Genomic DNA, 26,180 nt, shown 5'->3' with positions numbered 1-26,180 from the left:
GGATGTCTCAAGTAGTATTAATTGTGGATGTCTCAAGTAGTGGAGTATGGATTTTAGTGGGAGAAGTTTCCTTTATCTCAAAAAGAAACAAATCAATAAAGAGAAGATATGATTATGTCATATGGCATGATTAATTAAGTTGGAATGGAAATAATGGAATATATATAAAAAAAATTACACATGACGTAAAACAAAAAACTTTTGACTCACCAAATCAAAATAATGATATCTTTTTCGAAGCACATCATACCATAAAAATATACATAATATGAAAAAATTTTACACTCATCATGGTATTTGAACATAAAACAAGTGTAACAAAAAAAATAATGAGGAACAATTTGGTATATGTCCATATAAAAATTTTAAAATGAGACAAACCCAAATTATGAGATGTGGGGATTCCATTAATCACATAAGATTTTTGGTATATGCTTCAATAATAGGAAAGAACTTATAAGCAATTGTTAGAAGTATATTCCCCCTACATCACATCTAAAACATTTTATGACTACTCCTGAATGTTGAGCTTTTATAAGGGCCATAAGTTTACTGAATTCATCACCAAACAAACATAGTACATGAATGTGCCTTTTGATGACAAGGGGAAAGGTCCCCATACATTAATATGAGCAAGATCAAAATAAGAAAAAGAAGTAGAAATAGTTTTATTGAAACTGAATCCAACATGTTTGCTAGTTTGCAACCACTATAATGAGATATGTCATGATTGTTTACATTTCCTAAGAAACCTAAGGGAGCAACTAACTTTAAACTTGACGTTGAAACAATACCTAAACAAGAGTTCTATAGATAAACACTAGAATATGAATGAGTTAACAAAAAAAAAAGACATACACACTATAAGCAAAAGCATTTGATACCTTAAGCTCACCCATGAGATAGAGGCCCTCTTGTCTATGGCCTATCCCGAATCATGAGATGTGGGAATTCCACTAATCACATAAGTAGCAATTTTTAGTGCTTTATCCATAACTTACTAGGAACCTAATATGAGAATAATAAAAAATGATTTGTTTCAACTATATGCTGATGTTATCTTTCTATAATACTATTATGTGTGAGAGTATCGATTGGTACAAGATGCTTAGTATATGCTTCAATAATAGGAAAGAACTTATAAGAAATCGTTAGAGGTATATTCCCCTATGTCACATCTGAAACATTTTATGACTGTTGCTGAATGTTGAAAGAAGATTATTGTGATTAAACCACCTGGAAGAGAACCATTTATGGTGTATGGGGACAAACACAGAGTGTATTATGGAATCATCTCCCTGATGAAAGCCAAAAAGTGTTTGGCCAAAGGATGTACATCATATCTAGCGTTCGTAATTGATGCGAAGAAGGAAAAGAAGGAGATGCATAGAATACCAGTTGTGTGTGACTTTCTGGAAGTCTTTCCAAAAGATCTTCCTGGATTGCCCCTGATAGAAAAGTAGTGTAACATCCCAAGTCCAGGTATACCTTGTAAACCTTGATCTTTTGAGCATTTATCCATTTTGGCCCTTTTTAGAGAAAAGGTTGTAATTGAGTACGCGGGGCGTACTAGAGTGTACGCTCAGCGTACTGATATGTGTGCATTTGACGCAGAAACCACCTAGTACGCTGGGCGTACCGGAGGGTACGCTGGGCATACTAGGCTCAGAGTGGAAACCCTAATTTGGGGTGTGACACTATATAAAGGATATGATGGCCTCATTCCACGCCACCATTCCCAGACACCAAACCCTCCTACCCCTAAATCTTCGTTCTTATAGCTTGTGGGTGCATTTGAGAGCTTATGAGGGTAATCTTGTGTTCTTGAAGTGGAGAAGAAGCTTTGGAGAAGAAGGAGTGAGAGTCTAGGCTTTTGGATCTGAGCTTAGCTGTGTGGAAAGCTTCACATAGAGGTATAAAGCTTCAAGCTTTCTCACTCTTTTGAATTGTGCATTTGTATGGAGTATTTTAGGGTTTTGTCCCAAAAGATGGAGACTTTATGAGATAATGAGCTCCAGAGACATTGATCTACCCCCTTTTAGTGTATTTTGTGGAGTAAAGTCATAAAAATCCAATCTTGGACGTTAGGAGTAAGCCATGCATGAGATATGAGCTTCATGAGGAAAGAGGATGGGTGTTTTGAGTGTTTGTGACCTAATCAGCCAGGCAAAGACTTAAAGTCACTGACTTTATGAATTAAGAAATATTAGGGAGTCCGAATCTGTTATATGAGACAAGGTGTTAACTGATTAAGACCAAAAATGTGAGGAGAGTGAAACTGGGACGTACGCTGGGCGTAATCCCAATACGTGCAGCGTAGGGGTCGAGCGTCCCCGATGCCTGCATGGTACCCGAGTACGCCCAACGTAGAGAGTTGGTACGTGCAGCGTACTCCCTACCGTTGACTTTCGGTTGAATTTTAGGGTTTGGTCAATTTGTGGACTATAAGGCCATAGAGGGGTAAAATGGTCTTTTTCCCTTTTGTGAGTTTGTAGAAGGGTTAGTTTAGCTTCAGTGAGAGCCTTATTAATTAGGGATTATTATCGTTGTGTTAGGCCAAGGCTAGACCGGTGATTCGAGTTCGAGATTATCCAAGTTCTTATGAGGTGAGTCTTCTCACTATACTTACCTTGAGTGGTAATCAATGTGTGACCGGAGGGTCTTATGTGTATATACTGTGTATTGAGATATCCTGCTTATTTGTCTTTGTGATATGTATGTTGTGTATTATATTGAGTTACTAAGTTGAGGGACCGGAGGGTCCATCTGAGTTGTGGGACCAGAGGGTCCCACTGAGACACATTTGACTAGAGGGTCTTATCTGAGTATAGCCATGAGAGGCTGATGAGATATGAGTGGTATTTTGGGGAACTCGCTAAGCTTTGTGCTTACCGTGTTATGTGTTATGTGTTTCAGGTACTTCTCAGGATCACGGGAAGGCGCCAGCTTGATTGTACACACATCAGAGATTTGAGTCATGTTTTGAGAGGATCCTGGATTTGTTATATATACAGTTTTTGGGATATGTGTTGGATGATTTAATACTATAACACTTTTGAGATGTTTGAATTGAGAAAAATGTGTTTTAAAATTGGAAAAAAAATTGGTTTGAAAATTTACGTTGTTACATGTTGGTATCAGAGCCTTGGTTTGAGGGATTCAGATGCACCTTCGGGTATGTCTGGACTCAAACTGAGGATTTGAGAAAAAAATTCAAAAGAAATGAATTTTTCTAAAAAGAGAAAGGGTTTAAAGAGAAATCGAGATGGAGCAGTATGTACAATCAGTCAGAGCCCGAACGGTGATTTCCCAAAAATACCCTTACTTAGTGTGTTATGAGATAATTATGAAATGATAGTGATGCATGCTAGAGAATGAGCTAGGTATTTCATATCTTAGGGCTAGGGTTGCCTGATTTGTGATGCCTTAGCTTAGGAGTCGTTGTTACCTGTTATGTGTTATGAGTATGTGCTAATGAGAGTAGTGAGCAGGAGCACTTAGAGAGAGAATTCTGAGACGAGAGTAGTCTGATATTCGAGAGAGATAGAGTACTTGGGAATTATAATCGTAGGAGGAGGACTTGGGGTGACTTCAGGCCGGGTGTGGAAGGTAGTATTAGGCCCGTACTACTGAAAACACCAGATCTGTATGCAACCCAAGTAAGAATCCTTACGAAGCTAAGGAACAAGTAGGGATGGGTGATCGAGTGTGAGTATGCTCGAGCGAGTCTCTGATGATTTTGTGTTGTGTTTCAGAGGCATCATGGTGGGTACCCACCACAACCCTGGAGGCAGTGGGACTAGTGATGATGAGATTCGGAGGATGATTCATGAGGAGGTGGCCGCAGCCATCCGAGTAGAGATTCCCGAGATGTTTGGGTCTATTAAGACCACCCTAATTGAGACATTTGATGAGCGATACGCTGCTGTCACTGAGGCTGCTGCTGCTGCCATCACTGCAGTTGTCGTCGCTGCTAGGTCACAGGGAGGTGACTCATTGTTGTTTTGGGAGTTCAGCAACACGAAGCCACCAGAGTTTGATAGGATACAGGATCCGATTGCTACGATGAGATTGATCTCTGATATCGAGGGGTGTTTTTACACATGTTCATGCCCAGATCACTTGAGAGTTCGGTTTGCGCTGAACCAGCTTCGCTTGGGGGCGAAGGACTGGTGGAAGTTTGTGACAACCAGCTTTACCTCTGCAGATCATGCTGCAGTGACATGGGTGAGGTTTGTTTAGTTGTTCCGAGACGAGTATGTTCCCCCGGTGGAGAGGGAACGGTTGGCTCATGAGTTTCTGTCTCTCAAGCAGAAGACATAGTCAGTGACTGAGATTTCGAGGATGTTTCACGAAAGGGCGATGTTTGCCCTGAGCACGTGTCCACTGAGCAGGCACGTGTGAGCCGATATTTGAGCATACTGAGGAGTGATATACGAGAGTTCGTGGCGAACTCATCGTACAGGACATTGTCCGAGCTTCAGACCAATGCCAGGAGGAGGGAGATTAAGCTTGAGCTGCAGGGCAGGGAGGAAGTGGAGTCCCGGGGTAGGGACCAGAGACCAGTACAGTCGCAGCCGGCGACGAAGCGGGCTAAGCCTGCTGATACCAGAGCTGGGGGCCAGAAGGGCCGCACTTGTGGCAAGTGCGGTAAGAGCCATGAGGGTTCGTGTCGTGCGGGGATTTGCTACAAATGTGGCAAGGAGGGGCACATGGCGAAGGATTGGCCCAAGGGGTTCTCAGTTTGCTTCCATTGCAACCAGACCGGCCACTGGAAGGCCGAGTGCCCTCAGCTCGTGCAGGGGTCAGCACAGGGATCTGCATCTGCTTCTTTGCATGTTACTGAGAGTCGGCCAGCGAAGGCCGAGACACCGAGGGTTCGTGGGAGAGCCTTTCAGCTGACAGCGGAGGAGGTCCGCGCAGCACCTGACGTTGTGGCCGGTATGTATTCTTATTATTATTCTTTTGAGATATTTTGTGCTTATATTGTGTATAGGTACGTTTCTTGTGAGTTCTGTACCTACTTTGGTGTTATTTGACTCGAGTGGGAGTCGATCTTTTGTGTCCGTAGCTTTTAGTCATCACATCAGTATCCGACGTGAGGCGTTGAGTCGACCTCTGAGGGTTTCTATAGCTGACGAGCATGCGGTTTTTGCTACTGATGTGATCCGTGAGTGTACAATGGAGATTTTTGGTGTTAAGTTTCCGATAGACCTAGTGCCGATCGCTATGGGTGATGTTTGTGTCATAGTGGGCATGGACTGGTTGAGTCGATTTGGAGTTGTGATAGACTGCGAGCGTCAGTTAGTGACTATACGAGACCCAAGTGGGGGAGTACTTACGGTGTACGGTGAAGGTACTAGGTCTGGATCAGCTTTCTGCTCTGCTGCCCGAGCGAGACAGAGTTTACAGCAGGGTTGTATGGGTTTTCTGGCGTACGTGATGGATATGCGGGTTGCTACAGAAAGACCGAGTTTTATCTCTGAGGTTTCGATAGTGTGTGAGTTTCCAGATTTTTTCCCCGAGGAGTTGCCGGGTGTGCCTCCCGAGAGGCAGGTGGAGTTCCGGATTGATCTGATTTCGGGTGCGGCGCCTATAGCCAAGGCACCCTATCGCCTTTCGCAACCAGAGATGCAGGAGTTATCCTCTCAGCTCCAGGAGATGTTGGGGAAACGGTTCATTAGACCGAGTAGCTCACCGTGGGGAGCTCCGATCCTTTTTGTCAAGAAAAAGGATGGTTCGCACCGAATGTGCATTGATTACCGGGAGTTGAACAAGTTGACGGTCAAAAACCGGTATCCACTTCTGAGGATCGACGATTTGTTCGATCAATTGCAGGGGGCATCTTGGTTCTCCAATATTGATATGAGGTCTGGGTATCATCAGATGAGGGTTTGCGAGGAGGATATTCCGAAGACGGCCTTTAGGACTCGTTATGGGCACTATGAGTTTGTGGTGATGCCCTTCGGGGCTCACCAACGCACCGGCGGCATTCATGGACCTCATGATCTGGGTATACAGGCCCATGTTGGATCGATCGGTGATCGTGTTCATCGACGATATTCTTGTGTACTCGAGGTCCAGGGAATAGCACGAGGAACATCTTAGAGAGGATTTGAGAGTTTTGAGATCGGGGAGGTTATATGCCAAATTCTCCAAGTGTGATTTCTGGTTACGAGAGGTCAAGTTCCTAGGACATCTCGTTAATCAGAATGAGATATTGGTCGACCCGGCCAAGATTGAGGCAGTTATGCGATGGGAGGTGCCGAGATCCCCATCCGAGATCAGGAGTTTTCTGGGATTGGTCGGCTATTATCAGAGATTTATCAGAGATTTCTCCAAGATTGACGTCCCCCTCACCAGGTTGACCCGGAAGGGCGTTACTTTTACTTGGGGTCCCGAGCAGCAGACCTCATTTAAGACTCTTCGCCAGAGATTGTGCGAAGCCCCAGTGTTAGCCCGTCCCGAGGGAGTGGAGGACTTTGTGGTTTTCTGTGATGCATCTATATCTGGGTTGGGTGTGGTGCTGATGCAGAGAGGACACGTGATAGCATACGCATCGAGGCAGTTGAAGCCTCATGAGACGAGATATCCCACCCACGATCTGGAGCTGGGGGCGGTGGTGTTCGCCCTCAAGATCTGGCGCCACTATTTGTACGGAGTCCGGTGTACCATATACACGGACCATAAGAGTCTAAAGTACTTAATGGATCAGCCCAACCTGAACATGCGGCAGAGGAGATGGCTGGATGTAGTAAAGGACTACGACTGCGAGATCTTATATCACCCAGGCAAGGCTAATATGGTAGCCGACGCCTTAAGCCACAGAGCCGAGAGCGCTCCGATCCGGGATGTATGTATGAGGATGACGGTGATGACTCCAGTCTTAGATACCATCCGAGAGGCTCAGGTGGAGGCTTTGAAACCAGAGAACCGCAAGAAAGAGTGTGTGATTGGGCAGGTTTCCGAGTTTGTGACGGACAGTCGTGGGCTTATGACTTTCCGAGGGCGGATTTGGGTGCCCTTTACGGGCGGAGCTCGGCATATACTGATGGAGGAGATGCATAGATCGAGATTCTCGATCCATCCCGGGGCTACTAAGATGTATTTGGACCTGAAGAGAAATTACTGGTGGCCCTGTATGAAGCGGGATGTTGCTTGGGTAGTTGAGAGGTGCTTGACCTGCCGTCGGGTCAATGTAGAGCACCAGCTCCCACATGGTCCATTGCAACCTCTGGAGATTCCCCAGTGGAAGTGGGAACAGATCTCTATGGACTTCATCACCAAGTTACCGAGGACTGCGTGTGGAGTTGACGCGATTTGGGTGATTGTGGACCGGCTGACGAAGAGTGCTCACTTCCTTGCTATTAGTGAGAGATCTTCTGCAGACAGATTGGGCGAGATTTATGTGAGAGAGGTGGTATCTCGGCATGGAGTGCCGATCTCGATAGTGTCAGATTGAGACGTGCGCTTTATTTCTAGATTCTAGAAGAAATTTCACGAGGAGTTGGGCAGGCGCTTACATTTTAGTACTGCGTACCACCCGCAGACAGACACGCAGAGCGAGCGGATGATTCAGACCCTTGAAAACATGTTGTGTGTCTGTGTCATGGACTTCGGAGGAAGTTGGGACACATACTTACCCCTGGCTGAGTTTTCCTACAACAACAGCCACAATTCGAGTATTGGTATGCCTCCCTTTGATCTTTTATATGGGAGGAGGTGTCGGACTCATATTTGTTGGGGAGAGGTGGGACAGAGAGTGATGGGTGGCACTGAGATAGTGCTAAAGACGACTGAGCAGATTCTGCAGGTTAGACAGAGATTACTGACGGCCCAGAGTCGCCAGAAAAGTTATGCAGACAGGCGACGATCCGAGATAGAATTCCAAGTCGGAGATTTTGTCCTCCTGAAGGTATCCCCATGGAAAGGGGTGATACGATTCAGGAAGCGGGGAAAGCTGGGGCCCCGATACATCGGTCCTTTTAGAGTGACCGCTAGGGTAGTCAGAGTAGCCTACCGGTTGGAGCTACCTGCAGAGTTGAGTCAGATTCATAACACCTTCCACGTGTCCTAGTTGAGGAAGTGTGTAGCCGACGAGACGGAAGTGGTACCATTAGAGGATATTCAGGTGGATGCGAGCCTGAATTATATTGAGAGATGGATTGTAATTTTGGATCGGAAGGTGAAGATTCTGAGAAACAAGGAGGTGCCCCTGGTTAGGTCCAGTGGCAGCATCGGAAGGGGTCCGATTCGACTTGGGAGTCGGAGTCGGAGATGCATGAGCATCATCCAGAGTTATTTGCGGAGCATGACTTCGAGGGCGAAGTCTGATTCTAGTGGGGGAGAATTGTAACATCCCAAGTCCAGGTATACCTTGTAAACCTTGATCTTTTGAGCATTTGTCCATTTTGGCCCTTTTTAGAGAAAAGGTGGTAATTGAGTACGCGGGGCGTATTAGAGTTTACGCTCAGCATACTCATATGCGTGCATTTGACGCGGAGACCACCTAGTACGCTGGGCGTACTAGGCCCAGAGTGGAAACCTTAATTTGGGGTGTGACCTTATATAAAGGATATGATGGCCTCATTCATGGCCACCATTCCCAGACACCAAACCCTCCTAACCCTAAATCTTCGTTCTTATAGCTTGTGAGTGCATTTGAGAGCTTGTGAGGGTAATCTTGTGTTCTTGAAGTGGAGAAGAAGCTTTGGAGAAGAAGGAGTGAGAGTCCAGGATTTTGGATCTGAGCTTAGCTGTGTGGAGAGCTTCACATAGAGGTATAAAGCTTCAAGCTTTCTCACTCTTTTGAATTGTGCATTTGTATGGAGTATTTTAGGGTTTTGTCCCAAAAGATGGAGACTTTATGATATAATGAGCTCCAGAGACCTTGATCTACCCCCTTTTAGTGTATTTTGTGGAGTAAAGTCATAAAAATCCAATCTTGGACGTTAAGAGTAAGCCATGCATGAGATATGAGCTTCATGAGGAAAAAGGATGGGTGTTTTGAGTGTTTGTGACCTAATCAGCCATGCAAAGGCTTAAAGTCACTAACTTTATGGATTAAGAGATATTAGGGAGTCCATATCTGTGATATGAGCCAAGGTCTTAACTGATTAAGACCAAAAATGTGAGGAGAGTGAAACTGGGACGTACGTTGGGCGTAATCCCAGTACGCGCAACGTAGGGGTCAAGCGTCCCCGATGCCTGCATGGCAGCCGAGTACGCCCAGCGTAGAGAGTTGGTATGCGCAGCGTACTCCCTACCGTTGACTTTCGGTTGAATTTTAGGGTTTGGTCAATTTGTGGACTATAAGGCCATAGAGGGGTAAAATGGTCTTTTTCCCTTTTGTGAGTTTGTAGAAGGGTTAGTTTAGCTTCAGTGAGAGCCTTATTAATTAGGGATTATTATCGTTGTGTTAGGCCGAGGCTAGACCGGTGATTCGAGTTCGAGATTATCCAAGTTCTTATGAGGTGAGTCTTCTCACTATACTTACCTTGAGTGGTAATCAATGTGTGACCGGAGGGTCTTATGTGTATATACTGTGTATTGAGATATCCTGCTTATTTGTCTTTGTGATATGTATGTTGTGTATTATATTGAGTTACTAAGTTGAGGGACCGGAGGGTCCATCTGAGTTGTGGGACCAGAGGGTCCCACTGAGACACATTTGACTAGAGGGTCTTATCTGAGTATAGCCATGAGAGGCTGATGAGATATGAGTGGTATTTTGGGGAACTCGCTAAGCTTTGTGCTTACCGTGTTATGTGTTATGTGTTTCAGGTACTTCTCAGGATCACGGGAAGGCGCCAGCTTGATTGTACACACATCAGAGATTTGAGTCATGTTTTGAGAGGATCCTGTATTTGTTATATATACAGCTTTTGGGATATGTGTTGGATGATTTGATACTATAACACTTTTGAGATGTTTGAATTGAGAAAAATGTGTTTTAAAATTTGAAGAAAATTTGGTTTGAAAATTTACGTTGTTACAAGTAGAGTTTGGGATAGACGTGTTATCTAGATTGCCCCCTGATAAACAACATGTAGGTGTTTTTGAACTAAGTGTTCAGCAGGTGTACTCCATCCCCCCCCCCTCCCCAAATGGTTGCCTTATTGACATATATTGCAAATGAATCCCCTGAGCATTATTGTCTATCCCGAAGATGATCCTTAGGATATGTTCCTTGAATTAGATGTTTTAGGGACAGAAAATGAGGATAACGGGAATGGGTAATTGGGTTGAATGATTTGATGATAATATATAATTGCAAGAATTTAATTATTGTAGGTTGAAAATCCTATGTGCTCACCAGGCTCCCAAGTATGACCTACTCAGCTTCTTATATTACAAGTAGTGGCACAAGAGCACATGTGTGATGATCGGATGAGAGATTTATGGATTATAGGCCGGTAGAATAATAGATGTCTGTAAGGCCTGTATTATTTTTGTTTATGATAATCTACTGTATTGACAATGACATCCCAAAGTTTTTAATATAAATATAATACATTTATTCGGAAATGCTTTGATAATATCATTATCATGTTTTTGGGAACAAATTCCACAATATTATTCTTCAAAAATGATACTCTGATTTTAAATAATCATAAATAAATCGGTCTTTTCTGGTCGTGAAATTGGGGATGTCATAGTTAGCAAAAAAGATCATTCATGCAAGTTTTGGAAACCAATGGGGTCATGTTTGTCAAAAAATATAGCAAGGATTGAGTTTGTGACCTTTGGTAAACCACATGGACCATTTATGTAATTTTATCATTATTTAATATAGTTACTATATTTCGAGGTTGAAAAATACTATTATTGCAATGTGCAACAGGAAAAAGTTCATAAACATCTTTATCATCGGTTATCGTTCAAGTCTAGATAACAGTGTGTATTGTTGTATATGTATAATTTTTAGGGTTTGTCATGTAATATAATAACAAGATTGTCCTCGGAAGGTAAGTTGGCAAACATTTAGCCCGAAAATTTTGAGGTGTTTCAGGTTGGTATTGACACATAAGTTTATGTGAATACATTCTTGACTGATACATAGGAATATTACGTGATAGATGTCATTTTATGCATCTTTTAAGGTAGTTTTTATTAGCATTTAGCATCATATTTTGTACATTTGCATGACATTTTTTTTAAATAATGTTTAGCTCATGTCTTTTATCAGAATTCCCATACTGCTAACATTTTTGTGTTTTTTTTCAGATATTTCAAGTAGAGCAGTACTTTGGGAGCAGCTGGGTGCATGTTTAGAGCTTAAATGAAGCTTGAACTGGAGAAAGATGCTAAGGAATAACAAGGAGTGCTTAAACTGAAGAATCGCGTCTGAAACGAGCCAGAAACACAGATCTACGATCGCACTTTTGCCACGAAGTTTTCCAGGGTCAAAATAAGTCATTTGGAAACCATCTGAAGGAAAAAAAACGATTCCGGCGATCACATATGTCCATATCTACGATCACATTTTCTTGTCCCAACTCCAGAAACTTCAAATTTGGCTCCGTACTTCATTCAAACACAATTCTGGAAAATATTTGAAAAAATGTGATCGTATAAACCCATATCTACGATCGCATAAATGGCTCGAAGTCCCGAAAACTTCGAAAATAGCATCCTGCATCATTCAGGGGCAAATCTAGAAAAAAAAAATTAGAAATTCGCAGTCACATTTTCAGAATCTACGATCGCATTTTTTGGTTTCTTTCTCCGGAAGTTTCCGTCTCGCATATAAATGCGACCCTTATTATCATATCCGAAGGTTAGACGGTTCCGGACGGTATAATACCCTTCTGAAGACGATTTCTGATACCTTTCAGCGACTTCTGTAGATCTGAAGGTTGCGAATCATCTCATTCGTTTAGTTTAGAAGATTATTTGGTTAATGTTTCTTTTATATAGTTTAGTTTCATTTTTAGCTATGTCTAGCTAAAACCTTAGTTTTCAGTTCTGCATAGACTAGTACATTTCATGTGATTAGTTTTCAGATTTGGTTTTTGTTTTGTATTTCTATTCAGATTTTTCGGTTTTGAGCTTAATGAATGTTTGAGTTTTTTTTTAATTCTTGTTAGTCTGATCACCTAGCTAAGGTTTTTATCATTCCAGATAATCAGTTAATAGAATCTGTAATTGTTCTTGTCAACTGGTAAAAGTAACAAGTATCAGATTGGTTCCGTGTTGGGATTTAACTCTGATATAAATTGTAAAAACCATGTCTTTACGCTTTCGAGCTTATGAGAAGTATTGGGTATTGCTGGGAATTTTACACTGATCATAAAGCTGATTTTCTGATTTAATTAATAGTTTGTTTAATTGAACAATAAAAAGTTAGGGTTAATTCAAAGAGCTTGTTTTGGTTAACTAATTTAGGTAAAAGATATTATTCTAGAGCTTGTTAGTTTTTTCTCAGTATCAGCTTAGATAGAACGCGTCTCAAATAACCAGATCTGAACTGATTGCATGATTAAGAAAGTCGCAGCAGAACTGAAATTGTTTTTATTATTGATTTTCATTTAGTTTATTTTCACTGCAAATTTTAGTTTTTAGTTTAATTTAAAAACCCCTTTTAATATAATCTGATTTTTTTTTTGTTACTAGATTGTCCCTGATGCAAAAATACATTGACCGTTAGGCTGTGTTCTTGAGGATTCGACCCTGCTTTTATTTGTTTAAATCGGGTGCGACTACGGTTTAACATTCCATGACCGCTTAGATATGAAAACCTTAACCATTGAGACTAAAATAGGAAAATATTTATTATAATGATTTGGCCGTAGGATTGTAAGTATTAAGTATGAGACTTAATGTCACTTTGTCAGTAGGATTGTAAGTATTAAGTATAAGACTTAATGTCACATTGTAATGAACCTAAGAAGATTTTCTAAGACCCACTGACCGAGTCCAAGACAAGTTATGGTAGAAAATGATGACTTGGAGTTGGGGATTTATTTGTATATTGCTTGTAATATATACATGATGATATAATGGTGTTTATTTTGATATTATCTAATAAAATGATTATTGTATTTAATGAAGTGATTTAAACCGAAATTCAGAACCAGTACTTGATTTATTGGTATTATGGATAGATGAAAAGGTGAGAAAATCATGAATGTCTAGAATGTCAAATCCAAATGGCAATCAATAACTAAATAAATGATTTTTCATTCACACGATTCAGAGGAAAGTTTAGGACCCAAATTTCCTTAGGCATAAGTAGAAATTTTTTTAGAGAAGTTGCATAAGTATAAATTTTGAAAGAAGTTCCACATGTAAGAAACATTAATTCGTAGATGCACCCTGACCATTTGTTATGACTAGGGTTTTGTTGAGTTCGACACGTGGGAAATAATGACCACCCACATGAGTTAGGAATGTTTCAAACTCCAACTAAGATATAATAAGATGTGAAGGGATTTGGTAGTAGAATTTAGCTATTCACTGACATATCATGAAGTACAGAATGTAATGCAAGTGAATATACTCTTATCAGTTTTACAAATGTTACCATAAGGTGAAACACGATACATTTCAATCATTTCTCTTATATAAAGTTGAAGCTAGTCAGGTTATGCCTTGAGGAATGTCGAGTTAAAACCTGTCTAAAAGGTTTGGAATTTCAGACATATTGTATACAGTCTTTAATAAAACTCACAATGAAAATGAAAACACAACACCTAGTTAATGCCAATTGCAAAATTAATTAATCCGTAATTAACTCTTTCACATGTATGAAAACATAAGACTACAAAGCCTCTCAAACTATCTCTTTAAAGACATTTTACAAAAAAACTGAGTCTAAAACAAAAGGTTACATTAAAATTTAAAATCTGACAAATCATCAACGCTTCTTCTTGCTTCCCTTTGCAGCACCTGCCTTTGATGGAGTTGCCACCAGGTACACAAATAGCACCACTATGGAAATCACCGACACTAATGACCCATATTTCGCCAATAACCTCTGCAAATTTACATAATGTAAGTTATTAATTCAGGGTTAAAAACGACATTTCACATTTGTCCAAATTTTTTCTAGTAATTTATAAAAAAGTGTATTCCATACCTTAGCCTGAAAGAGTAGCAGCCATCAAAGCACACATTCATGCACAAGAACGCAGCAATGCATTATTAGTTAACAAGACTTTTATTTATTTCAATTCTAAATCAGTTTATATAAATTTGTTTTAAAAAGTAAAAGACTTACAAGATCAAATATATTCTCACGTGGCTTATCAGATAGTATTTCAAGAGGCAGAAGTGGGGTTGAATATGCCTCCTGCAACAGTAAAAAAGATTGTAAGACTATAAATTATAATAATAAAATAACTTCATATTTCCATGAATCTAACCTGTAGTGCAGCCTTTGTGGGGACACGGAATGTAATAACAGCAGGTGTGCTGTAAAAGACAGATTTCACTGTTGACTCTAACTCAAACGAGTGTGATAGAACAGCACCACTGAAAATATGACAAGTAATCATTGTGAGAATCAATTCAAGAAAAGAAAAAATCAATTCAAGAATATGATTATATGATACATACACATCAAGTCTTTCCCATGAAGTTGAAGTGTTCCCTGAGATGATGCTGAATATCTCAGAAGACCAGCCTTCATCGCTGAGGCTAACATCATATGCAGCCCTGAATGAAAAAGATGTCAAAAGTATAAGATTTGGCAAGAATAATTTGATATATTTGTCAAAACTTATATAAACAAACAGCAAAAGTGTAGCTTTTCATGAAAATATACCTACAATCATAGTTATTAATATATACTTTTACTAATTAGTAACATTATTGAGTTTATACTTATAACTGGAACTATTTGAATTACAATGAGCTTCAGGTCAAATATCTTCTCAATGACCATATTGCAATTGCATAACAATGTTACCTCCATCAAGCTTTCTGCATAGATTCTAAGAGGAAATATGCAATGCTTTCACCATAGTTCAAAATATATCTTTGGCAAAAGCAAGAGAAAACTATTGATGATCAAAGACCAAACATAAGACACTTTCTTGTTAACTGTTATGGTGATGCAATTGATCAGATTCTCTGAGTTCGAAAAGAACCAACTTGTATTGTATTAAATGGTATAGCGAAATGATTGAGACCACAAAGTCTTATCATTAAATTAACAATTTTTTTCTACCTGAAACAAAAATTGTACATAAGGGAAGCTTAACTAACATCTCTTGCTAGAAATTTAAAAGGCTTAATTCATCATTCATAGCTAAAGAATATAGCAGTCTAATCAATCTCCGATTGTAACAGAAACACCGGATCCATAATTAATTAGATGGCTTGAGCATAGACGATTCCATCGATCTATTCAGATCCATAGAATAAGAAAGCAACGAAACGCGTAAAATATGGATCGGAATGTGCAGATGGCAAATCGAATTTGTGGAGCAACTACATGAAGAGATCTATGTAAAGTAAATACGAGAAAAGAAGGTGGAAGCTACATACGCAGATCCTTGGTTATATATGTCGATAGAAACGGAGACTTTTTCAGCGCCGGATTTGAGTCTGTTGAGTGTAGCTTTCTTGTGAGCTACGATGAAAGGAGAATCGGAGCCGGCAATTACCGATGATGAGGCTATGAAGAAGACTAATACTAGAGAGAGGAGAGAATTCATCATCGTGATCTTCGCCATTTTTCCGTTTGAGGTGAAGGTTGAGATTTTGTCGGATCTTAAAACTATTTCAATATATTTATTTTCTGAGATCCAGTTAGGAATCAGGATGATCGCAAGTTCGTAATTGATAGATCAAAATCAAAGTCAAAGTGTAGGGTTTCAGTCTCGGAAATCAGATTCGACCCACTCACTTAGTTAGGTAGGTGTTTAAAAGCCCATGAAGGCCCGCTCAACCCAAACTAACAGGTTCACGTACCGGATAGCTCTTGTATCCAGGAAAATACTTGATTCGGATTTTCAATATCCGGTCATATAATAACTAAATAGGATATGTCCTACCTGATGGATGTCAACTGCATCTAGGGGTGGCAACTTTCGACCCGACCCGTAACCCGACACTGACCCAACCCGAAAACAGACGAGTTTTGGTTGAGATTTTTGACATGCCAACCCATCAACCCGCCAACCCACCAACCCGTTTATTTCATAGGTTGGGTTGGGTTATCTGTTTGGGTTCGCGGGTCAACCCGCCAACCCATATATATATATATATATATATATATATATATATATATATATATATATTACATTTAAAAAAAATGATATATTTAATTATTAACGAAATTTGATTTCCATTCGTATTCGTAATATTTTGTATCATTGTATTCCTTCCGTATTCGTATGTGACTAATCTGCATTTGTGGTTCGTTAATCAGAAAAAGAAAAAATATATGTCATTATTTTCACGAGTCACGAACGAAGAACACATCCACTTTCTATGAATGTTTTCATTTTTCATTTTTATTTAGACGTTATTGAATTTATGAATTTATGTTGAAAACCTTTTTTTTTATGTTAATTACTTTAATCATTTTATGAATTTATGTTAAAAAAACCTCATTTTTTAAACTGTGTTGCTTATTTATTAAACGGGTTATATGGGTTGGGTTTGACCCATTAACTTGTAAATCCGCGAACCCATATACTTAAACGGGTTATATGGGTTGGGTTGGGTTGAGGTTTCTAACCCACCAACCCGTGACCCACTAACACGTCAACCCAAATATTATATGGGTTGGGTTGAGTTTATGTTTTCTGACCCGCCAACCCGCTAACCCGTGACCCGCCAACCCGAACCCAACCCAATTGTCAGACAATTTCATCCACCAAAAATATCCAATCCGAAACTAGATAAATCGGATATGGTCATTGGATGGATAACTGTATTTTATATATAAAAAAAGTAAAAGTAAATAAATGTTTGGTACCTGTTTACATACTCATATACTCATATAAAATAATGACATATGAAATTCATAAATTTTTTAATCATATTTTTTGATTTTGACACTTTTGATAAGAACAAAAGATAGAAGGATATTTGAATTCTGTGAGGATATATGGACCTTAAATGGATAATTTGCTCCTCTAAAATTAATATAAATAGTTGTTTATTGGTTCAGATATATTTAAAAAGCACTTAATATTCTCGAAGTTTTTTGTATTCTTGACTTCCTTCTTCAATTTAAAAAACTGCAAATGGTATCCTCACAAATTGTATATGAATACCGACGTAACATCAAGATTTTATATGAATACTGATGTGGTGGAAGTTAGACCAACTTACTAAGACCTATATATTTGGTGTAATTCTGATTATGGCATTCTGAACGACAAAGCAAAATCAAATCCGATGCAAAAAATGTGGGAAGTTCTACAACCATAAATAATAATAATAATAATAATAATAATAATAATAATAATAATAATAATAATAATAATAAATACAGAGAGTGCTTGCAAAGTGGTGAAACAGTGCAATTTCAATATCAAATCTGATGTTGTTTTGTTTATTTTCGACACAACAAGGTAAGAATAACTTTTGCAAAGTTTGTCATCCAAGAAGTTCTTCCATTTGACCATTTCAACAACTCATGGCTTACATAAATTACCTTAATGAGACTTCAATCGCGTTATAATCCAGTAAGTTGCATGAGATACAAACAATTAAATAATTTTAGGATTTGAAAATTATAATTATGTTGTTTATTTGACATGTAACATTTGGACCGATTGGCATGAAAATATAAAGTCCTACCTAGTTGTTATGGCGCGCATAACGCATTGGTTCTACCTGCAAACTTGGTTATGGTAAAATGAGTCATTTTGTTTAAATTGTTTGGTTATCTGCATAGCAGTTAAATTAGATTTCTTTTTTCAACTTCATTTGATAACACTTCAAAAAAAAATATATCATCATTAACCGACTTAAAATACAAATTTTAGGCTGTGTTTTCTTCCATGCATGATGTGATATTATCAAAGACAACTGTGCAAACCAGACCTTAGTTTTACGAAAACTTAATATTAAAATTTAGAGGTGTATTATCCATAATTTATGGTTGAGTAATAAAAGGCAAAAAAATCACCATTTTGTAACTAACGCAATGAATAATAATACTAACTACAACAATAAATAATACTGTAATACTAGTTATAATTGAACTTCTAATATGTTTGAAAAAAATGTTACCACAACAAAAATGAAACTCCATTAGGACCCAACTACGGCAATAATACTGAGTGGAATGCAACTTATAATATGTTGTGAAAATATGTTACACCAAAAATGTGTTTAATAGCTTTTCATGGTATATTAGCGGAAAAAAGCAAGCAAAGCAATTCAAGCCTCCGATTCGGATAGAGATTTACTCTAATAATAATGCGAATTTTTACGAGTTTTCAAAGAAGCAACATCATTTATGCTATTCATGGAAATGGTTGTCAATTCATTATATTCCACCTAATAAAGTGGTCATTAGTTCGACTATCCTTAAAATGGGTGACATTTAACATTTGGTATTGTTGTACATCACCCCGGTATGATATTTTCTAAACTTTTGATGTTAAAAATGTTCTCCATCACAAAAGTTTATGATCATGAACTTCTGATGTTTGACCTGTTCTCCATTAACAAAAGAAACTAATACAACAATTATACCATATCATCTCGCTGACAAATCAATTAAAATTGTAGAACAAAGTATTAATGCAAAATGAAATCCAAAAAACCATAGAAAACTGACACCACAAACCATCACAGTTGACCCCACCAAGACTCCAAGACACATTAATTAAGGTGGCTCATTCACACAAGAAACAACGTTCTAATCAGACATAACAACTTGATACTGAGATCTCAAGTATAAACCCACAAGTTTTTCAGATGATAAAAAATAGTAACGATATCACATAATACTTTGGAAAGTAAAAACCTATTCCATCATAGGGATTGATCCACCAGCTTTCAATATCTGTTTCTCCAACTACATCATGGACAAAGTAGGTCAAAATATGAACAAGGGTAAAAACGTAAATGACCATGTTTTGGTACCTTAAACAAGGCTTTGAATTTGCTCCTAACAAGAATGTATTCGTGATTTGCTTGCTGAAGACACCATAAACACCTGTAATTACAAGAAGCCAAAGAAAGGATATTGATAATAGAGGGGTATTTCAGTACTTTGACCTTGAAAATCAAACTTCAGAACTGAGAGAAATTTGATATCTAAATTAACAAGTAAGAGAGCTAAAGCATACAGGAGAAGAATGATGCTAAAAAAACATTAAATTAAAGAACATATATATATGTATGTATGTATGTATGTATGTATATCATACTATTATAGAAGGGTAAATCGGTAAATACCAATTTAAATTCATATTTAGAATAATGAAAGATAATTATAATTAATTACTCACCCATCAAGATTTTTCTCCTTGCAGTAGTTTATAAAGAGAACGCACACACGCATGAGTCGTTGTGCCCCTATGCTGTTTCAAAAACCAATTAAACAAATTGTCAAAATCTTATTAATTCAACTATTTTGTCTCTGGAGAATGGAGAGAGGGGAAAGAAAACTGACTTGGAACTACTACCCTTGAAGCGGTGAACATGAAGAGAAACTTGTTTATAATCCACCGTCTTCTGTTGACTTTTTGGTCAAAAGTCAAAACAATAAGGAACCAATCACAACAAGTAAAGAAATAAGAAATTATTACACAAGCTTACAAAGCAGTTGTCAAAGTGTCAAGAAGCTTTTTCGAGTCATCTATGAAAACGGACACCAACCCAACCAAAAAGTCTGGGTCACTCTCATCTTGCAGCTTCTGAAGTTGCGTGAATTGATCATTAAGATATCCCTAAAAAACACCCGAAAATCAATCCATAAATAAAAAAATAGAAATACTAATTCCCACTTTTCGAAGGCGTGATACATAATTCACATATTTTCCTTTTAGTTAAAGGGTTAAATACAAGATATAACAACATATTATATGTCGTCCTACTTTTATTCCTTTCTATTAAACCATTGCACTTTCAATGTTTTACTTATTAAGGAATTCTATTTTAAAAAAACCTACCCAATTATAGGAGTGAAAATTGTTTTGCATTTGTATCGCATTGCTATTTTTACATTTAAGCTAAGTTAAAAGACATCACAAACCTCATGATACAAAGATGTTGTATACTCGGCATACTGTCTTTGCAATTGAGTGGCAGAAACCATGGTTTCCTTTTTCTTGAAGAACTCGGTTCACTTTATATGGGTTATGATATGAACGGTTATCTGCAAAATTAGAAATCTTGTTAGTCCATCTCATATATACATTACATATGCATACAACATTTATCAAAGGCATGAATATCGAAACTTAATACTAAAAAAATAAAACTAGAGTCAAATGCAAGAAATAGCAACCTAGTTTCACTAAGTTATATCTTATAGCATCATATTTTCATTTCTTCCTATTACAACATTATAGTTTGAAAAAATCATCTAATTATAGCAATTACATCGTACCATAAAACAATTTTCTCTATTATAATTCTCTATATTTTCCAAAATATAGAGAACAAAATAACAAGTCATTTATCGGTTTCTTTTAGTAAAATACTACCAAATAATATTTTTTTTGTTGCCTAAAGTGACACAAGAACTAACCTTTCTGACAGGATCACACTATGCAATTTCCATATATAATAATCCCACAATTAAGTTTTTGGTGGAGCATCGAAATCACATTCAATGGCTTTAATCATTTGAATTATTCAATGATTTCATTCCAAAAGCATCTATGGTTTCTTTAGATTAGAAGACTGATTACCAGTAGTCGAATAAGATATGTGATAATCTTGACGAATGGAGCTAAAAGTTCATTTTTAAAAGTTACAAAAACTCTGTTACTTATATATATATATATATATATATATATATATATATATATATATATATATATATATATATATATATATATATATATATATATATATATATATATATATACATATATATATATTGCATAATTTAGCATAAAATCAAATCTTGTAAATTCCACCTACTAAGAATCGACATAAAATTATTATGCAAAACTTGAGATATTACTGGTCCCAGTACAGCAACTCTAACCCCTGGCCGACACCGATCAAGGAATCTACAGAAACAAAGACTTTTAGGTTATCGAAAATAATATGATTTCATTTTCATCAAACCAAAAGATTATAGTTTGTATAAGTTAGGGTCAAACTAACAGATTACAACAAACAATAAGATGGGATAAAGGCGGAAGAGTTACCGGCTGAGTTGTTGGGTTACTCCGGTGAAAATGCGGTGGAAATCGGCGGAGAGATATTGGCCAACTTGGTGTAGTACGAACAACCAGGCTAGGGATGGTGGTCGGCTAATTCCGATCCTGAAAGATTTCGGTTTCATCTTCTCTTATAAACTCTATAAAGTTGAGGATTAAATTTGGAATACTATCTATTACCATATATAACGCATATTGAAATTGATTTGAAAAAAAGTCTTGATTTTTATTTGATTCGATATCACGGTTTCTACAAATAAATTACCTCAAACTCAAGGCTGTAAAAATTAGCAAAAATCAAAAGTTGTGGATGAGTGGTTACCACAATTCCTGCCACCTAGGGCTTGCTGACGCCGCCGTGGTCGCCTTCTCCTGCGCCTCTGCCAGCTGCTTCTTCTCATTCGCACACAACAAAAACAAAGATTTTCGTCTCTCGATCGCAAAAACAGAAGAACACAAAAGTTATATTTAAAGAATATTTTTCTAAGACCATCTCCAACCCATCCCTATTTTTCACTGGAGTAAAAAGTAAAGTAAACAGTCATTCATCTTCAACCCTACTCCATTTTCTACCCCATTTTTTTCCCAAAAATATATTTCTAAAATATTCTATTTTTATAACTTATATATATTGTCAAATACATCCCTCTACTAATTAATCTCTATATTTATGATTAATTAATATAAATTAATATATAACATAATATTATAAATATTAAATATTGCATTTAAATTATAATTAGTAGATAAAATAAACTATAAATGTATAAAATAAAAATGAGAGGGACTAAAATTGGCAACCAAACTTCACCTTCATTTTTGGAGATATGAATAATATTCCCCCATATGGGGGAATACTATTCATATCTCCAAAAATAAAGGTGAAAATGGGGTAAGGTTGGAGAAGAATGGGGGAAGAAATGGGAGAAGAAATGGAGTTTTAGGGTGGGTTGGAGATGCCATAAGCATCAATTGATTTGAAACTTTTTTATCTTCTCATATTCTAAAATGACAATATTTCTAAGCATCATATTGATTTGAAACTCCTTTTTCTTTTCATATTCTCAAATGATTTTTCAAATGTCTTCTAAATAATTGATTTATAATTAAACATCAAACATGCTATATAAACTCTTACATGTAAAAAGCATGTCATAAGAAAATAAAAAGAAAAAAATTTTCAATAGGCACAATTCTTTTAGAACATATTAGCAGTTATGGGAGTCCCTAAAAGAGCTCTACAAGTCAAGGTTGTGGATGAATGTATCATTTTTTACTCATAGTTTGATTGTGTTATATTTTTTTCCAGTAGTGATGTGCAATTCGAGTTGTGGTTTGCAATTTTCGAAGTTACATGTGAGAACATTATCATTAGCCTATTTGTTTTTATCTCTTCGTTTTTGTTATGAATATTTCAATATGCTTTGTTTTTTCTTAGATTTTTGTTTCCTTTTATATTTACATTTGTACATGTATAAAAGGTTGTTTGAACCACATATTGTAATTGATTAAAGCAATACATGTTAAGTATATTGATATGCTACATAATTTGTATCATAAAAGCTTAATTTCAAGTCCATCGTTATAGCAAGTTGTACAAATCTTATATGAAGTGGTCTAAAATGAGAAGTTTACAAACTTAACAAAGTTTTTTTCTTTTCATAATTAGTTTGATGTTATTAATAATTTTTTATTGTATGCCTTCAAAGGCAGCAAATATGTCATAATGAGTTTTTTTATATCAACTTCGCATAAATATAATAATTTCAAAATTAATAATAGCGATATGATTATTTTAATAGCGTGTGTGTGTGTGTGTATATATATATATATATATATATATATATATATATATATATATATACATGAAATCAAATTCATTTGAAATTTTCACAACAAAAGAGTTTTCTAATTTATGTATACTTATGATTTTCATAAAGTTATTAATCACTACAACTCAAAAGTTTTTGTAACTTATGGTTAGTAATTGGTAGTGACTTTTTCTTTTCCTCTCATTTATATACATTGTATCCGTATTACTAATATATAAATAAGTTTTCTCACAAACAATCATGTGTTTTAAGATATTTTTAATTAAAATATGAAGAGTTGCAAAAAAGAGTGCTTTTTCCGCATCATGGTTATTACTATGCGGATTTTTCTTGGAACAATAAGTATTTTTTCATAATTAGTTTAATGTTATTAATAATTTTTTGTTGTATTCCTTAAAGGCATCAAACATGCTATAATAAGTTTTTATATCAACTTCGTATAAATATAATTATTTCAAAGTTAATAATAGCGATATGATTATTTTAATAGCGTGTATGTATGTATGTGTCTCTCTGTGTGTGTGTGTGTGTATATATATATATATATATATATATATATATATATATATATGTTTGTGTGTGTGTGTGTGTCTTCTATATTTTTTTTTTTTATGATTTATCAATGTTTAATAAGATTTTTTTGTTTCAAATGCTATAGTAGACATTGTATCGTTTTTTATGTTGATAAAAGTTGTAGTATTTATGTTTTTCATATATTTGTTATTCATTAAATACATAAATTAACATACAATTTATATACAATTTACAAACCTTAAAATGATCAATAAAATCATCAAATATTTATTTTTTATACTATTTGTTATTCGTTATATATAAAAAACAATATATGTTTTATATACATTTATTAACATTGTTTTTCAATTTACAAATATTAAATCACAATTTATAGAATTATGAGAATGATTAAATAATTGTGTGGATGTGTGTTTGTCATTAAAAAAAACTACATAAATATATTCTTGCGCAACGCGCGGAGATTCGTCTAGTTTTTTGGTATAAATGTTTGGTTTCTTTTTTCTTTTCCATTAAAGCCCTTAAGTTTGTCAAAAGAAAATCAGTTTTACCGGATAAATTTATAAAAAATATAAAATTAAAAAAAAAGTTGCAAATTTGAGGTATAAATAAACCAAAAACACAACTTTAAGTAAAACCGACAAAACATACAAATTTACGAGTTTTTTTTATGGTATTTGTCAAACACAAATCCACTTTTCCTTTTTTGTTTGTGTGATGACCGTACACAACACTTTTTAGTCATACATAATAATTTATGTTATATACAATTGTATAGTACAACTATTTAATGCACAGATTGTTGTGTATATCCAAAAAGTACTGTGTACAAATCGCTATATTTTTGTTTAGGTTGCCCAAATAAAAAATTCCCACTTTTATATTCTTTTTATTTACAAAACAATTAATTAAATGAAAATTAAATCTTTACAATCCTATTTTGGTCTCCCATTTAATTAGGTAAAATTAACCGATATGTTACCAAACAAACCAAATATATTGGTTACCAGTATGTTCGATAGCTAGCATATTTGGTAGTGTACCATAGCAATTGAATAATAATAATACAAAGTTTTAAAAACCACGGTAATTTTATACCAACAATTCATTTTTAATATATATATATATATATATATATATATATATATATATATATATATATATATATATATATAATGCCCATGCATTACAGCGGTTGTGGGTGGTTTCATTTTGACAATCAATTCTAACTTGTTGATTAAGCAAATTTTAACTTGGATCGAGACCTTTAAGCTAGTAAAAAGTTTCAAGTTCTTTAATGACTTGCATAAGGTATAGAGATAATCTATAACTCAATACTAGCCATTTGAAAATTTATAAAAAGGAGTAAGAGCAAAACATAACAAGATGCTTAAAAAGATTATTATCAATGCATCTTACTTACTAATCAGGTGAATGCTCGACATTGTGCTACTCATTGTTTTGAGGCTGCTAATTTTTCATCACTAAAATCTTGTCATAATTTGTGAATTTCATATGCATTTGTTCGCCATTTGTAATCACAACCAAATTGCCTACATGATAAAATTATAAATTTGATGTTCGTTTGATCATAATATATATATATGCAAGAAGAAAAATTAAAAAATAAGTGAGAAATATATGATACAGATACACATAGAAAAATTGTTAAATGTTAACTTTAAATGCAAACATAAGATATAAATATTAATTTTAAAAATATATATTATAATGTCTAAATGAGCATAAGAAACACAAAATATTCATCATTAACAAAACAGAACAAAATTCTTATATATATTAAACAAACAATTACATCACTTTCTATCCCCACCAAAAAAAAATAAAATAAAATAATAGTAAGCATCTACCAAAACATCCATTCTTAATCACAAAGTCACGTCGGCACCTTTTCTCTTGCAATCTTCAAACCTTCCTTAACCTTTTCCTCGTTAATCCAAACTCCAAACTTTTTGTAACGTCCCCAAAATATAGAGTAAATATTTTCATTTTTAATATATTGAAAACCATTCAATAACATATCCTTAAAGATCATCGGAGTAATAAGGTATAGTTTCAAAACATCATAGTGAAGGAAAAACATCAAAAAACAAAAAATATCAAAATCTCCAGTGGATGCGATGCAATCAAGCATGGCTCTTCCCCTTGTTACAAGAAGTAGCTGAAACTTTTAAAACTTAAAACCGTAAGCACAAAACTTAGTGAGTTTTCCAAGATACCCCATACCAATACAGGCATTACCGAAGCATACAAATGGGCCTCTATCAACATACATAAGGGATAATGGGGTTTCACCCAACGGGCTTCGCCCAACATGCATAACACATCTCACCCAATGGGCCTCGCACAATAATATAACGAGTCTCACCCAGCGAGCCTCACCTAACATGCATAATGAGTATCACCCAACGGGCCTCGCCTAATATACATACACACATGAAAGAGTCGTAAAGAAAGTCTAGCATCCTACACAGTATAGTGA

General features: G+C 36.1%; 2 protein-coding genes across 4 annotated transcripts; both read right to left on the bottom strand.

Moving 5' to 3' along the window:
* Positions 1 to 13,698: 13,698 nt before the first annotated feature.
* LOC145167266 (translocon-associated protein beta (TRAPB) family protein) lies at positions 13,699 to 15,791 on the bottom strand. The gene is made up of 5 exons (XM_079086411.1): positions 15,493 to 15,791; positions 14,560 to 14,658; positions 14,367 to 14,475; positions 14,081 to 14,293; positions 13,699 to 13,978 (listed from the first exon to the last, which is right to left on the bottom strand). The coding sequence occupies exons 1-4, from the start codon at positions 15,678 to 15,680 to the stop codon at positions 14,177 to 14,179; spliced, it is 513 nt and encodes a 170-aa protein (XP_078942537.1). The 5' UTR covers positions 15,681 to 15,791; the 3' UTR covers positions 13,699 to 13,978; positions 14,081 to 14,176.
* A 2,866-nt stretch (positions 15,792 to 18,657) lies between these two features.
* On the bottom strand, positions 18,658 to 21,761 carry LOC145167265 (histidine-containing phosphotransfer protein 5-like). Of its 3 annotated transcripts, none has more exons than XM_079086409.1 (9): positions 21,634 to 21,761; positions 21,300 to 21,416; positions 21,063 to 21,158; positions 20,171 to 20,293; positions 19,735 to 19,865; positions 19,589 to 19,657; positions 19,425 to 19,496; positions 19,057 to 19,129; positions 18,658 to 18,988 (listed from the first exon to the last, which is right to left on the bottom strand). In XM_079086409.1, exons 4-9 carry the CDS (start codon positions 20,231 to 20,233, stop codon positions 18,938 to 18,940), a joined length of 459 nt encoding a protein of 152 aa, XP_078942535.1. In that variant the 5' UTR covers positions 20,234 to 20,293; positions 21,063 to 21,158; positions 21,300 to 21,416; positions 21,634 to 21,761; the 3' UTR covers positions 18,658 to 18,937. The 3 variants fall into 3 exon arrangements, with proteins under 3 accessions (XP_078942535.1, XP_078942534.1, XP_078942536.1); XM_079086408.1 differs by having other exon boundaries at positions 21,067 to 21,158; XM_079086410.1 differs by lacking the exon at positions 21,063 to 21,158.
* Positions 21,762 to 26,180: the final 4,419 nt, after the last annotated feature.

This window comes from Lactuca virosa, chromosome 3 (genome assembly GCF_052849685.1).
Source record: "Lactuca virosa cultivar CGN04683 chromosome 3, Lactuca_virosa_CGN04683_v6, whole genome shotgun sequence".
Taxonomy (NCBI): Eukaryota; Viridiplantae; Streptophyta; class Magnoliopsida; order Asterales; family Asteraceae; genus Lactuca; species Lactuca virosa.
This window is presented reverse-complemented; position numbering and strand designations above follow the sequence as displayed.